At 40.6% G+C, this 12,136-nt stretch overlaps 1 protein-coding gene across 2 annotated transcripts in view; it reads left to right on the forward strand.

The window, feature by feature from the left end:
* Window positions 1-6,612, forward strand: part of map3k10 (mitogen-activated protein kinase kinase kinase 10) — a 41,014-nt gene extending 34,402 nt beyond the window's left edge. For both annotated transcript variants that reach the window (XM_028464536.1, XM_028464537.1), the window contains exons 6-11: window positions 238-363; window positions 451-589; window positions 695-804; window positions 902-1,200; window positions 2,628-3,165; window positions 3,987-6,612. In XM_028464536.1, the coding sequence (XP_028320337.1) occupies window positions 238-363; window positions 451-589; window positions 695-804; window positions 902-1,200; window positions 2,628-3,165; window positions 3,987-4,363 (1,589 nt within the window). In that variant the 3' untranslated portion in view covers window positions 4,364-6,612. The remainder of the gene's footprint in view (window positions 1-237; window positions 364-450; window positions 590-694; window positions 805-901; window positions 1,201-2,627; window positions 3,166-3,986) is intronic.
* The last annotated feature ends 5,524 nt before the right edge of the window (window positions 6,613-12,136 follow it).

Genomic DNA, 12,136 nt, shown 5'->3' on the forward strand with positions numbered 1-12,136 from the left:
CAGTTAATTGGAACGCCAATGCTCGATTCTATAGAAAATTGGGTCATTTTGACTATTAATACTAAAAAAAAGTGTCTATGTTCTGCAACAGCACCAGTGTAAAAGCACTGCTGGCTTCTTCTCCTCCAATAGTGGATCATTGTGCCATGTCTTTCAATGCTGATGTATTGATCGTTCAGCAGCGACTGATACATTCCATTTGTGTTGAATTAAAATGAATTTTCTGTTTCTGTGTAGGCTTCGAACATAAGATCACAGTGCAGGCGTCCCCCAGTGTGGACAAGAGGAAGACACCACAACGGAGTGAGAGTACCACTCCCCCTGCCAGCCCCGGAGTCATCCCCCGCCTCAGAGCCATCAGATGTGAGTGCAGAGTAGACTACCAAACACATGGTGGGGAAGCAAAGCAGGTGTTAAATCCAGCTGTATCTTTGCTCGCCGTCTCCTCAGTGACCCCGAGCGATGGCAGCAAGACGTGGGGCCGCAGCGCCGTGTGTAAGAAGGAGGAGCTGACGGGAAACAAGAAGAAAGGACGGACGTGGGGGCCCAGCTCCACCCAACAGAAGGAGAGGGTGGGCGGGGAGGAAAAGTATGTGATCAACACACAGATGTGACGTTTTTCTTGCTCTGCACTGGAAGCATCCATTTCTCTGTTACTTTTGTTGAACTAAGTTGGACTTTTTTCTCTCCTCAGGCTGAAGTCTCTGGGAGAAGGTAAAGTTTGGTCATCCAGCGCTCCAAACCTGGGAAAGTCCCCCAAACACGCCCCCATGAGTGCTGGTTTCTCCAGCTTGAATGAGATGGGTGAGTGTCATCATCACCGTCAACTCAGTCTTTTTTTTTCATCAACATCTCATCCTGATCCTCTGCCTCCCCCTCAACCGCCCTCAACCCCCGTCAGAGGAGAGCTGTGAGTTTGAGGAATCCCCAGGATCCCTGATGCCCTCCGACAGCAGCAGTAACGGGGCCACTGAAGACTCGGGCTCATTGTGGGGCAGTCTGGGTCCCGGCTCGGCCGCACCTGTGGGCTCTATGACCTCCTGTCAGGTGACTGGAGGTCAGGGGTCATGTGTGAGCAATCAGGATTCACTTCGTCGCTGCAGTCAGAGGAAGAAGAGTGACTTGGTGCTGCTGGGCTGTGCCTCTCTGCTCGCCTCTGTGGGTTTGGGACAAGACCTGCTGCAGCTAGGAAAGATACAGGTAGGAATTCTATTACTTTTACCTGATCTACAGGTAGGAATTCTATTACTTTTACCTGATCTACAGGTAGGAATTCTATTACTTTTACCTGATCTACAGATAGGAACTATTACTTTTACCTGATCTACATATACTAAAGGAGGTTTTAGGATATTTTTTTTTTTTGCATGATCAAAAATGACTTTCCTCTTTAGTCACACAGACCATTTTTCTTTACAGCAACTATTTAAACCATCATGTGACATTTTAATCAGCCCCTTTAGCCTTCTTTAAACTGTAAACCAGTGGTTCCCAATATTTTTTGGCCCATGTACCCCCTTTGCAAATTTTGTCAAATTCTTTACATCATAAGTCTCTCCATAATGAGGATGCATGGCATATGCAAACTTTATTATTATTATTTTTATCAGTTTTCAACCGATTTAGACAAGTCATGTATCAAAATGTGCATGTACAGTATTGGGTTTGGACTCTTCAACTTTTTGAGTTAGTCCACTTTTTAATTTAAAATTTTCCTCATTAATTTTCCTATTCACTTTATCACACAGTAATGGCTGATGGGTCATTTGACCAGCCAATCAGGAGCCAACAGAGGGGAATGCTACGTTAATGTTTGTCATCATCAGTTACTTAGTTACATTACTTAGTGACAGTTAATTGGCATACGTTAACATAGATACAATGAATCTCATTCAATATAGTTACAGTTGTATAGTCAGCAGAGATAAATACCAGCTCCTGATTGTTGATGCCTTTCAGTTTTGCATCCTCACTTGCATTTTCTTCTTCAGGAAATGTTAAATATGCTTTTTTTCATTTGTGGAACAGTGGGTTCTCCTCAACCCCTAACTTTGGTTCCCTAAGGCTTAATCTACAAATTCAAAACAATGCGTGGAATTTATTTTAAAGAAAATACCAATGCAACTTTTATGTGATTACTTCAGTAGTAAGTATTGTAAATGTGGTATTCTATGTAAAATGTCGCTAATTATTGTCTCCTATTGTTAGAAGTGTGATAAAATGGCCTCTACAGCATAAAATAATCCTGTTTCAATAAATTACAAGAAAACATAGTATTTTATTGAGCAGTAGTACTGTCAGTTTGTGGTGAATTTGTCCAAAAAAGGAATTAGGAACATTTACTGATTATTTTTAAATTAATTGTTTGCAGAAAACTAAATAACACTTTGGTGCCAGACTTTGGCTTTCAATAAATGGTCTGTGTTCTTCTACATTTAATGAGGATTTCTGTCATCATAGTTACTGGTATGATCTGTTGCAGTGGTTGCTTTAAAGGTGAATAAACAAATGCATAACGTATTAATACATAACCAACAATGTTTGAAGTTTTTGAAGGTTTTAATCTAAATCTCTGACTTGTGCTGGCTAAATGTTAAAGTTTGGACGTGATCTGATGTTGCGTTCAGGTGCTTCAGGACGAGCAGGACTTCAGGGAGGAGCAGCGTAAGAAGAAGGACGGTCTCTTCCAGCGGACGGGACGTTTTCGTCGCAGCACTTCCCCCCCGAGCAGAAACCTCTCGCTGTCTCTGTCCAAGCACCAGGATTCCATGCTCCCCTGCATGGACCCGTCCCCCTCTGTGACCCTGCTCTCCTTATCCTCACTATCTGACTGTAACTCCACCAAATCCCTCATCCCCTCTGACTCAGACGAGTACCCTCTGACACCCGCCCCCCTGGGGGTCAAAACCCCGGTGGCGTCTTCAGCCTCAGCCCTTAACCCACTGTTGGACCTACGAGCCGAGAGCTTTAAGAAGGAGCCCAACCAGTCGCTGACGCCGACACACGTGTCTGCAACCATGGCTGTGAACAGGGGCCACAGACGCACCCCCTCAGACGGAGCCATTCGACCCCGAGCTCAGACTCTGGGACACCACAGGACGCCATCGGACGGGAGCATGCCCATGCCACCTCCTCCTGGCCGACAGCATAGGACAACAAACAGAGGTACTTCTCCCCCCCCACCCCCAAAAGCCACGCTGAAAACATCACATGTTCCTGCCTAAGAGTGTAAGAGAAAAAATTCAATTTTAGCATTTTAGCTTGGATGTTAATTGCACTTTGTTTTCACTAAACATACTGGGCACTTTTACAGATGTACAGTATGTGGTTACTTACTTTTTTTTCATTAAATAATTAAAGAACTTTACAGAATCAGAATCTGTTGTAGAAGTAAAAGTTAAAAGTTTTTTGGGAAAATGTAATTTGACAATTTGATAAACATTATTGATACTTGAATTACAGTTACCGTAGTTAACATTTATTTGTTCTCACAGGTTTAAAAAGGATGAAATGAATTGTATTTCATACCATTTTGTACTTGTAAAGGTGACAGTTGTAATTATTGATGTGGTGATTATTGACATCTTATTGTTTAGTATCGGGATACATCGTATCGTGATGTGCAAATCGTATCATCAGATGCACACTCATATTCCATTTCATTTTCACTTATTTATTAAGCACACATTAAAGAAAAAACAACGTTAAAGGTGCCATGGAGGGAACGAAGACCAAAGGACTTGTATAAGAGCTCCACCCCTTTCAATAAACACAAACAATTTAGAATAAGGGCTAACAAATAATCATTTATAAAATCATGAGACAAAATGGACAATTTAAACTTTGATTTACGAGGATAAATGATATATAAACAAAGTACACTATCGGATATGTTAAATTGATAGATGTAGATATGACAGTATTTGTTTCATTCATTTCCTCTTATTTTCACTGCTCCTTCCTCTCAAACCTCTCGTCACCTTTAGGTGCAAACAACACCCTGGACATCCCACGGCTCCCCGACCCCTGCACCATCTTCCCAGTCCCTCACCGGCGTAAAGCTCCCGCTCCTCCCATCCCGGATCCAGATCCTCAGCGCCTCATCAGCCCGCTGGAGAGACCAAAGACTCTGGAGTTCGCCCCCCGACCACGGCCGACGCCGGCCAGGATCAGAGCCGACCCGTGGAAGCTCAGCTCGCTCTCACGGACTCTGAGCTCGTCACCGGGCAGCAGCTGTGAGAGCCCCCTCGGCTCAGGGGACAGCAGCGCCAGCACCGTACGACCCAATCTGATGGACATGGACGTGGAGGGCCAGAATCTGGACCCCACGGTTCCCCTGTGTGGACAGCAGGACTCGTTGTGAAAAAGCCGATTGGCTCCAGGACAGCAGAGGTCGTGCTAAACGGTGAATGCCTACTGACACCTGAGCCCAGCAAAGTGCACTCAAATTCTGCAAAAACATCCCACTTCCTGTCATATTTTTGGCTGTCTGACAAAATGCCACTTTGATGTCCTTAAAGGTGTGAAACCCTGACAACAAGCCATTCCTGACGTGCACCATCTTAAAAGCTTTGTCATGTGCTCATATTCCTTCTTCACCTCCACTTTCCTGCTTATACTATCTCCTCTGTCTTCTTGGTGCATCCTAAAAAAGTCACTTAAGCAAATATTTTAAATCACATCCTAGGCTTTTTACTGTTGACCTGATTCTGCCTGTATTTCACACCACACTTTGCTTTCTCTGGATTGTTTTCTAACCTAAAGGGCCTGTACTATGAAGACGTATTTCCTCTTGTCGCACTAACTTCCAGGATTTATTCGGTGTGTCCTGTACTACGAAGCTGGATAATGTCTTACCGAGCTAAATCACCATGGTAACCTAGCCTGAACACGTAACCTGATCGGGACCAGGTTGTGAAGTGGATAAGATCTCAGAGAGTAGAAAAGTCCCACCTTCTGACCAACCAGTTCTCTTTGAAAATGACCTGGCCATTTTTAGAAGATCCTGGTTAGGTTGATTTGACAGCTGTGTTTATAAAGAAAGAATATTAATGGATGAATGAATGCAATCCTTTCATTTTCCCGATGACGTCCTTCAGGAAAGATATAGATTTACATCTGATGGAGTGATCTACAGTCAGCTGATGAAGCTTGTTCATATCGCGGGCAGATTAACCCATTAAATCTTTTATGAATTCATAAATACGCAGTCAGGTAACGCTGGTTACCCTGTCAGTCTCAGCTGGAACATACTACAGTGAAACACTGCGCTCTCATCCCAGTGTGTGTGTGTGTGTGTGTGTGTGTGATAAATTGAGGAGGAATACCTGAAACACGTCTGTGCTGTAGGAAAAGTGAAACAGGCGGATCAAATTTTTTGATAAAATCTCACGCTTTAATGCTTTAACAGTGTCGACAGCTTCCTGCCTGCGTTCTTCAACAGTGTGGTTTTTGGTCTGAATTATAGATTCTAGTTCTTCATATTTTTTAAAGAATTATTCTTCAATCGTGAAGTAAGTTGCTCTACACCAGTATTTCACCGTGATTGTCTGATGCCGCAATCATACGTAGTCTGTCTGAAATCAACTCGCCTAACTGAACGTGTTTATATCCCGCTTCGTAGGACAGCTGCTCTCTGAGGTGAAGCCCACTAACGGAGATAAATCCAGGATATACTTATCCAGCTTGGTAGTACAGGCCCAAAATCAAAGAGCTGGTTTGTCAGAGATTCTGTCTGCCTTCACCTCTTCTTCATCCCCTCCCCTCTGGGACTGAAAAAGGAAGCTTTTGTTCTTACATTATTTAAGGACTTTCAGCCTTGTACAACAGAGTTTTATTTTCTCAGTGATCGCACCATCCCTGCGGTAAACTGTCAGGGAGCCCATGTGTTTGCTCAGTGTGTGTGTCTGTGTGTGGATGGATTCATGTGGGTTTCTGCTTGTCTTTTACATGTGTATATTATTATTTTTTTTTCCAAAAACATTCCTGGTGAGTGTCCAGCAAACATCTGTGTGTGTGTAGCGACAAAAACGAGAAACTACCTGAAATCCATTTCACACGTTGAGTTTAACATCCCCATCAACTGTGGCACTTTAGGAGCCGCTTTTCTGCAACATTACGTTTTCATCCTCCCTGTGGAATCAAAACTCCAGGCACGGCTGATGAAATCAACTATTTTGTACAGTGGAAACTTGATTTCAGCTGCGGTGGAAATTTTACTTGACAGTGCAATTTTTTTTCTCTTGGTGAGAAAGTGTGTGTGTAAAGAATTAGGTGTGTGTGTGCGCATGTGTGTGTACTGTTGTTTTTTTTTTCCTGGGATAATGTGGATGAAAAGAGCACAATCTCACTCTTTTTTCTGTGCTTAAACACTGAGTATTTATTGAATGCATTGTTACTATTTGACCGAATGGAGTATGGTTAATATAATTTGAAAGCTCTTCCTGGAATATTTGTATATATTTGGTAATTCAACTGTAGCGAGATTGGGACAATCTGGGAATGGGCTCACAGGAACATTCATGTCGTCACTGTCAACCGTTGACATTGCTGTTTTTATGAAGAAAAAGGTAAAATGTGATGAATGAGAGACAAATAAAAGAGGGGAAAATGCATTGGCGTCAGTGCTACATCTGATTGATGTATTTATTTATTTTACCTCTACTAGTCCAGTGCCTGTCAGAAGTATGTATTCATATAGTGGGGGCTTAAGTAGAGCTAGCAATTATGGCCAAATGAGTATGTGCTTGAAGGTTGGATGTACAAAGAGCTGGAAATACTCTGTACACTGTAGTGTTATAAAGGGGTTTTATTTGCGGGTGCAAAGTAAAATAGCGTGTGCAATTTCTCTGGTTTAATTCAATGGCACATGCGCAAAATAAATTGGTAAATAAAGTTTGCACCAACTTAAGCAAATGGATAATAAATTTCCCGGATCATGCCCTGTCCCTAGACCCTCATTTGGCTAGGAAAAACTCAAAAAACCCATTGGGAAAATTAATTACATACAAACATGTCAAGTACATCCAACATATTACCATCGAAAAAAGAAAATAGGTGGGTTTTACACCAAAGGCGCCCATCAGCAGAATCTTCTCATATTCTGCCTGTGGCGCCAATGGAGCTTTCAATGTAACAATCATGTGCTTCCCCACATGCTTTTGTTTGACTTTTCCTTATTTTCGTAAAGTGTGCGTAAGGTTATAAACACGTGGTGAAAATATCACTGTTTATAATCTTCTTAGTGTCTATTCATACGGAAACGTATCACAAGACCCCGGGACTATTGACACGGAAACGTACGCGTTACGGAAAACGGGATGGCTGAGTGGTCTAAGGTGCCTAACTCAAGAATTCTCACTTCTGCTGCCGTGGGTTCCAATCCCGCTTTTGCCATAAATATTTTTTCATTTTAACATATTTACCATGGCAAACTCCACCTTTAAAAACACATACGAAAAATGTTAACATTTTATGGTATTTCCTGGTTTAAAGTTAGGGCTAGAACAAAAGGGTTAACGGGATAGCTAAAAATAAATATGAGCTAAAATAAAATGGTACTTTAAGTCACGTGGTGTCACTTGTCATAAAATGGCTAATGAGCGGGCGCTACGTACGGATAGATTGGGAGTCAATTGATACGTTTCCGTACAAATAGCCACCGCCTATAATCTTTCCCTGTACGTTAGTAGTACTAGTAGTAGTAGTAACTAGTAGCTAGTAGTAATAGTAGTTACTAGTAGTTAGTAGTAATAGTAGTTACTAGTAGGTCTAACCGGCCGTCCGGTGTTTACAGTATAGCTGTTACTGCTAGCATCTTAACACATATAATAATAGAAGAAGAAACACTCACCCTTGCGCAGAACAAACGATAATCATCATGGAGCCGTGTTGTGGACCTATCCGCTCACAAAAAAGTAATATTCCTCTGTCTGTGATATGGTCGGCTATTAGCCATCAACAACTTCCGGGAACAATTTGAAACTTCCGGGCACTCTTAAGTTGTCGCAACTCTCTCTCTCTCTCGCTCTCTCTAAATTGCTCTCTTTGTGTTCAGCGTGTATATCCAAGGTGCGCATTAGGTTATATAGCACGTGGTGAAAATATTATCAGTGTTTATAATGCCGTGTTGACGGAGAAATGTTAATGTTTTGCTTTGAGGACAGCCGCTGCTTCCGGGTCCCGTGAAAACTTCCAGGTCCCGTACGTCCGGGGCCAGCTGTCAAACTAAAATGAAATTAAACATTTCGAAATCATCAAATAAGTCCAAAATAACGGCTGCACACCCTCGGGCCTCTGGGAGGCGACACAAACCATTCTACTGGTTGTCAGAGGTTGTAAATGAACAGATCGGTGCGCTAGCGCCCCCTCACACTGAGGTCAAACGCTGAACAGGTTTCATTTTCTGGTAAACCGTCGGGGCTAATCCGCGTGCAAAATACATTTAAAATGAACGTTTTTGCAACACCAAATATCTCCAAAATAACGGGTGCACACGCTCGGGCTATGTGGAAGCCGTTGAAAAAGTTTCAGGTTGAACAGACGCCGCGTCAGGGAAATATTCGCTCCACAAACACACACACACACACACACACGCAGAACTTCCTTGCTTTTATAGAGAGATACAGAAGACAAGACAGAATTCATCTTTGCAAGACTCACCAAAAGTACTGAGACATTATCTTAACTAATACGTGAAATTTCAATAATACACACTTAATCATTAGAATTTTATTTTGTATATTGGAGCACTTTTCAGTCTCTTATGAAGAAGACTGGCAGTTGACAGTCAAAACATGTCAGGAGATCAGAGTAAATTTCCTGAAAAGCAGTTGTCTGACTAAGAACAACATATTATACAAACAGGAGACAAAAAGAACTTAGAACGAGGAACCCTTCAGTTTATTTACTCAGACAATTAGCTCGAATTAAAAGGCCAGACTACAAACACAAAAATTATGACTATAATGAAACTAATATTTGTCCAAACACTAATTCTAATAATAAATTAAATAGCACTTTTTAAATCACTGCTGGAAACCATTTTATGTAGATAAATATTGGTCACCAAAGGTTAGATCGTGCACGTGCACTGTGTACCTATTTATAAATATATGATCGTTTTTTAAAAGTTTTATTATGTTACAATGGAACGCAAATACATGAGCAAAGAATTTAAAAAGTGGATTTACATAGTGTTGATTTGGAGCCTCCTCTTCATAACAACTGACAAAGGTGTCTGCAGTACCAGGGAAACCCTCTGGGTGGCAGCACCTTATCCGATGATGTCATTTCTTTTGCTGTTTATCTCGACGCCCTCAGTTAATGTGGTCGCTGCTGCTGCAGCTGCTTCACATCTGGCAACCCGAGCAGTTTATTTACATCCAGAGGAACATGGAGAGACATCTGTGAACACACACACACACACACACACACACACACACACACACACACACACACACACACACACACACACACACACACACTTGTGATGTGTGTGATACTGATGGATGGTACGAAGAGCAATGTTGTGTTCATGAAATCAACACTATACATATTTATTGATGTATGAATAAATTTATATGACATGTATTTATATATTAATTATTTTGAAAAGGAAAAACAAAAAACAAAAAAAGGATTAATTATTATTAACTATTATTTTATTAGTTTCATATTCAGTAAGTTAGTATTTGACTTTGAACTTGTTTTGAAAGCACAGAAATTTAAAGTGCTACTAACAGACTGGTAATTAATGCCAGTATTAAATGGTCATTACCATCATGAGATCCTATAAAACAAACAAACAGAGAGACATGACATCATATATGTATGTGATGTCTATGGGAGTTAGCTGTCAAAATGGAACCCCCCAAACACACACACCCTCCAATGAGACGTTACCAATCCCCATCAGTGCTACTGTGAGCGCCAATCAAACACACACTCAGACGCGAGCCAGTTGCCTAGCAACCTCTCCTCACTCCATAGTGATGCTATTAAAAGCAACAAACACGAGCACGCGCGCACAGTTACACCACGTTCTCAGCTACAGAACAAATCATGTTTTAGATCTTGTGTTATTTTCACCAAACTCTGTGGCTTTTTTTCACTTCCCCTCGCTTTGTTGAGCACACAGAGAGAAGTTAAGATGGACAAACTAAAGTCAGAAATGCGTCATTAATTTGTGTTTGAACTAAAGCAAACCAGATGGATCTGCTGTTTTACTGAATCTCTGTCCATAGCCATTATAAACTCACGCAAATACTGTACATTTCAGAGCAGATTATTTAGGGTGCTTATAGTGAATAGAATTAAAACCTGGTGGTCATGTGAGCTGTATAAAATATAACTTATGACCTTAACAGAGACTAGTGAACTCATGAAAGCTGTGGTGTATTACATCATCTGTGCCTCAGTCTGAAGGACTTTTTTTCCTGGGCCGTGTGGGGATTGGTGTGTGCTATGAGGAAAACACATATTCATCTCTTGATGATCCTGATTTTAGTGCTAATTTTTTTTAAGGGGATTCGACTAATTATCAGTCTACACATGGACCATGAAGCCTAATCTACTACTTTCCAAGCTGATCAATCCTCTCAGCCTTTAGGAAACCCTTTTATAACAATACAGGTGTGTGGATGGATGCACTTCCCTATAATGTTTTATATTGTGATTTTAGGTGTAAGGCGTAAGTGGGGGCAACAATAACGTGATTGGTTGATTAGAGGGCCACATAATGAGAATTCACATCAGCATTTAGAATCAAATCTAGAATCTTACTTCAGCATTTAGAATCTAACTAATCTGTACATTATTATTATCGTTATCAATTTTGTTGCTGTTTTGTATGTTTTTCTTGTCATTTGGTGCCATTATGTTGGATTTTGATGTTGTGGGTTTTTGTATAGTTTGTTTTTCTCTGTTGTGTGGTCGTTTGTGGAATCAAAATTCTAGTGTAGATATAGTGATGAAAGGATGATTTTAGTGTAGATATAGTGATGAAAGGATGATTCTAGTGTGGATATAGCGATGAAAGGATGATTCTAGTGTAGATATAGTGATGAAAGGATGATTCTAGTGTAGATATAGCGATGAAAGGATGATTCTAGTGTAGATATAGTGATGAAAGGATGATTCTAGTGTAGATATAGTGATGAAAGGGTGATTCTAGTGTGGATATAGTGATGAAAGGATGATTCAAGTGTAGATATAGTGATGAAAGGATGATTCTAGTGTAGATACAGTGATGAAAGGATGATTCTAGTGTAGATATAGTGATGAAAGGATGATTCTAGTGTGGATATAGCGATGAAAGGATGATTCTAGTGTAGATACAGTGATGAAAGGATGATTCTAGTGTAGATATAGTGATGAAAGGATGATTCTAGTGTGGAAATAGCGATGAAAGGATGATTCTAGTGTAGATATAGTGATGAAAGGATGATTCTAGTGTGGATATAGCGATGAAAGGATGATTCTAGTGTAGATATAGTGATTAAAGGATGATTCTAGTGTAGATATAGTGATGAAAGGATGATTCTAATGTAGATATAGTGATTAAAGGAGGATTCTAGTGTAGATACAGTGATGAAAGGATGATTCTAGTGTAGATATAGTGATGAAAGGATGATTTTAGTGTAGATATAGTGATGAAAGGATGATTTTAGTGTAGATATAGTGATGAAAGGATGATTTTAGTGTAGATATAGTGATGAAAGGATGATTCTATAGTGATGAAAGGATGATTCTGATGATTGTGTGGTCGTTTTTTTTGTTTTCATGTATATTTTTCTGTATTTTTGCAGTCAGCTTGTGTATTTTTCATCATTTTGAGCGTTTCTTTTTTGGGTTTTTTTCTTGTCATTTTGTGCTTTTATTTTTGGGGGCAGCAAAAAAATTAGACTTGGGCCACATGTGGCCCACAGGCCACCAGTTGCCTGTGTCTACTATAGTTATCCTTTGACAGTTTCTCTCAGCCTTTGGTCCAGGGAAGTGAAAATGTTGACATTTCCTGCTTCAAGGAATAATCATCACTTTAAAAAAAACTTTTTTCTCAGTTTAAAACTTTATTCATAATCTTCATTTTCCAGTAGTGCATTCCAAGGCTAGCAGTCCAGTAAAACCAGTGATAAGA

Source organism: Gouania willdenowi, chromosome 13, assembly GCF_900634775.1.
Source record: "Gouania willdenowi chromosome 13, fGouWil2.1, whole genome shotgun sequence".
In the NCBI taxonomy this organism is placed as follows: domain Eukaryota; kingdom Metazoa; phylum Chordata; class Actinopteri; order Blenniiformes; family Gobiesocidae; genus Gouania; species Gouania willdenowi.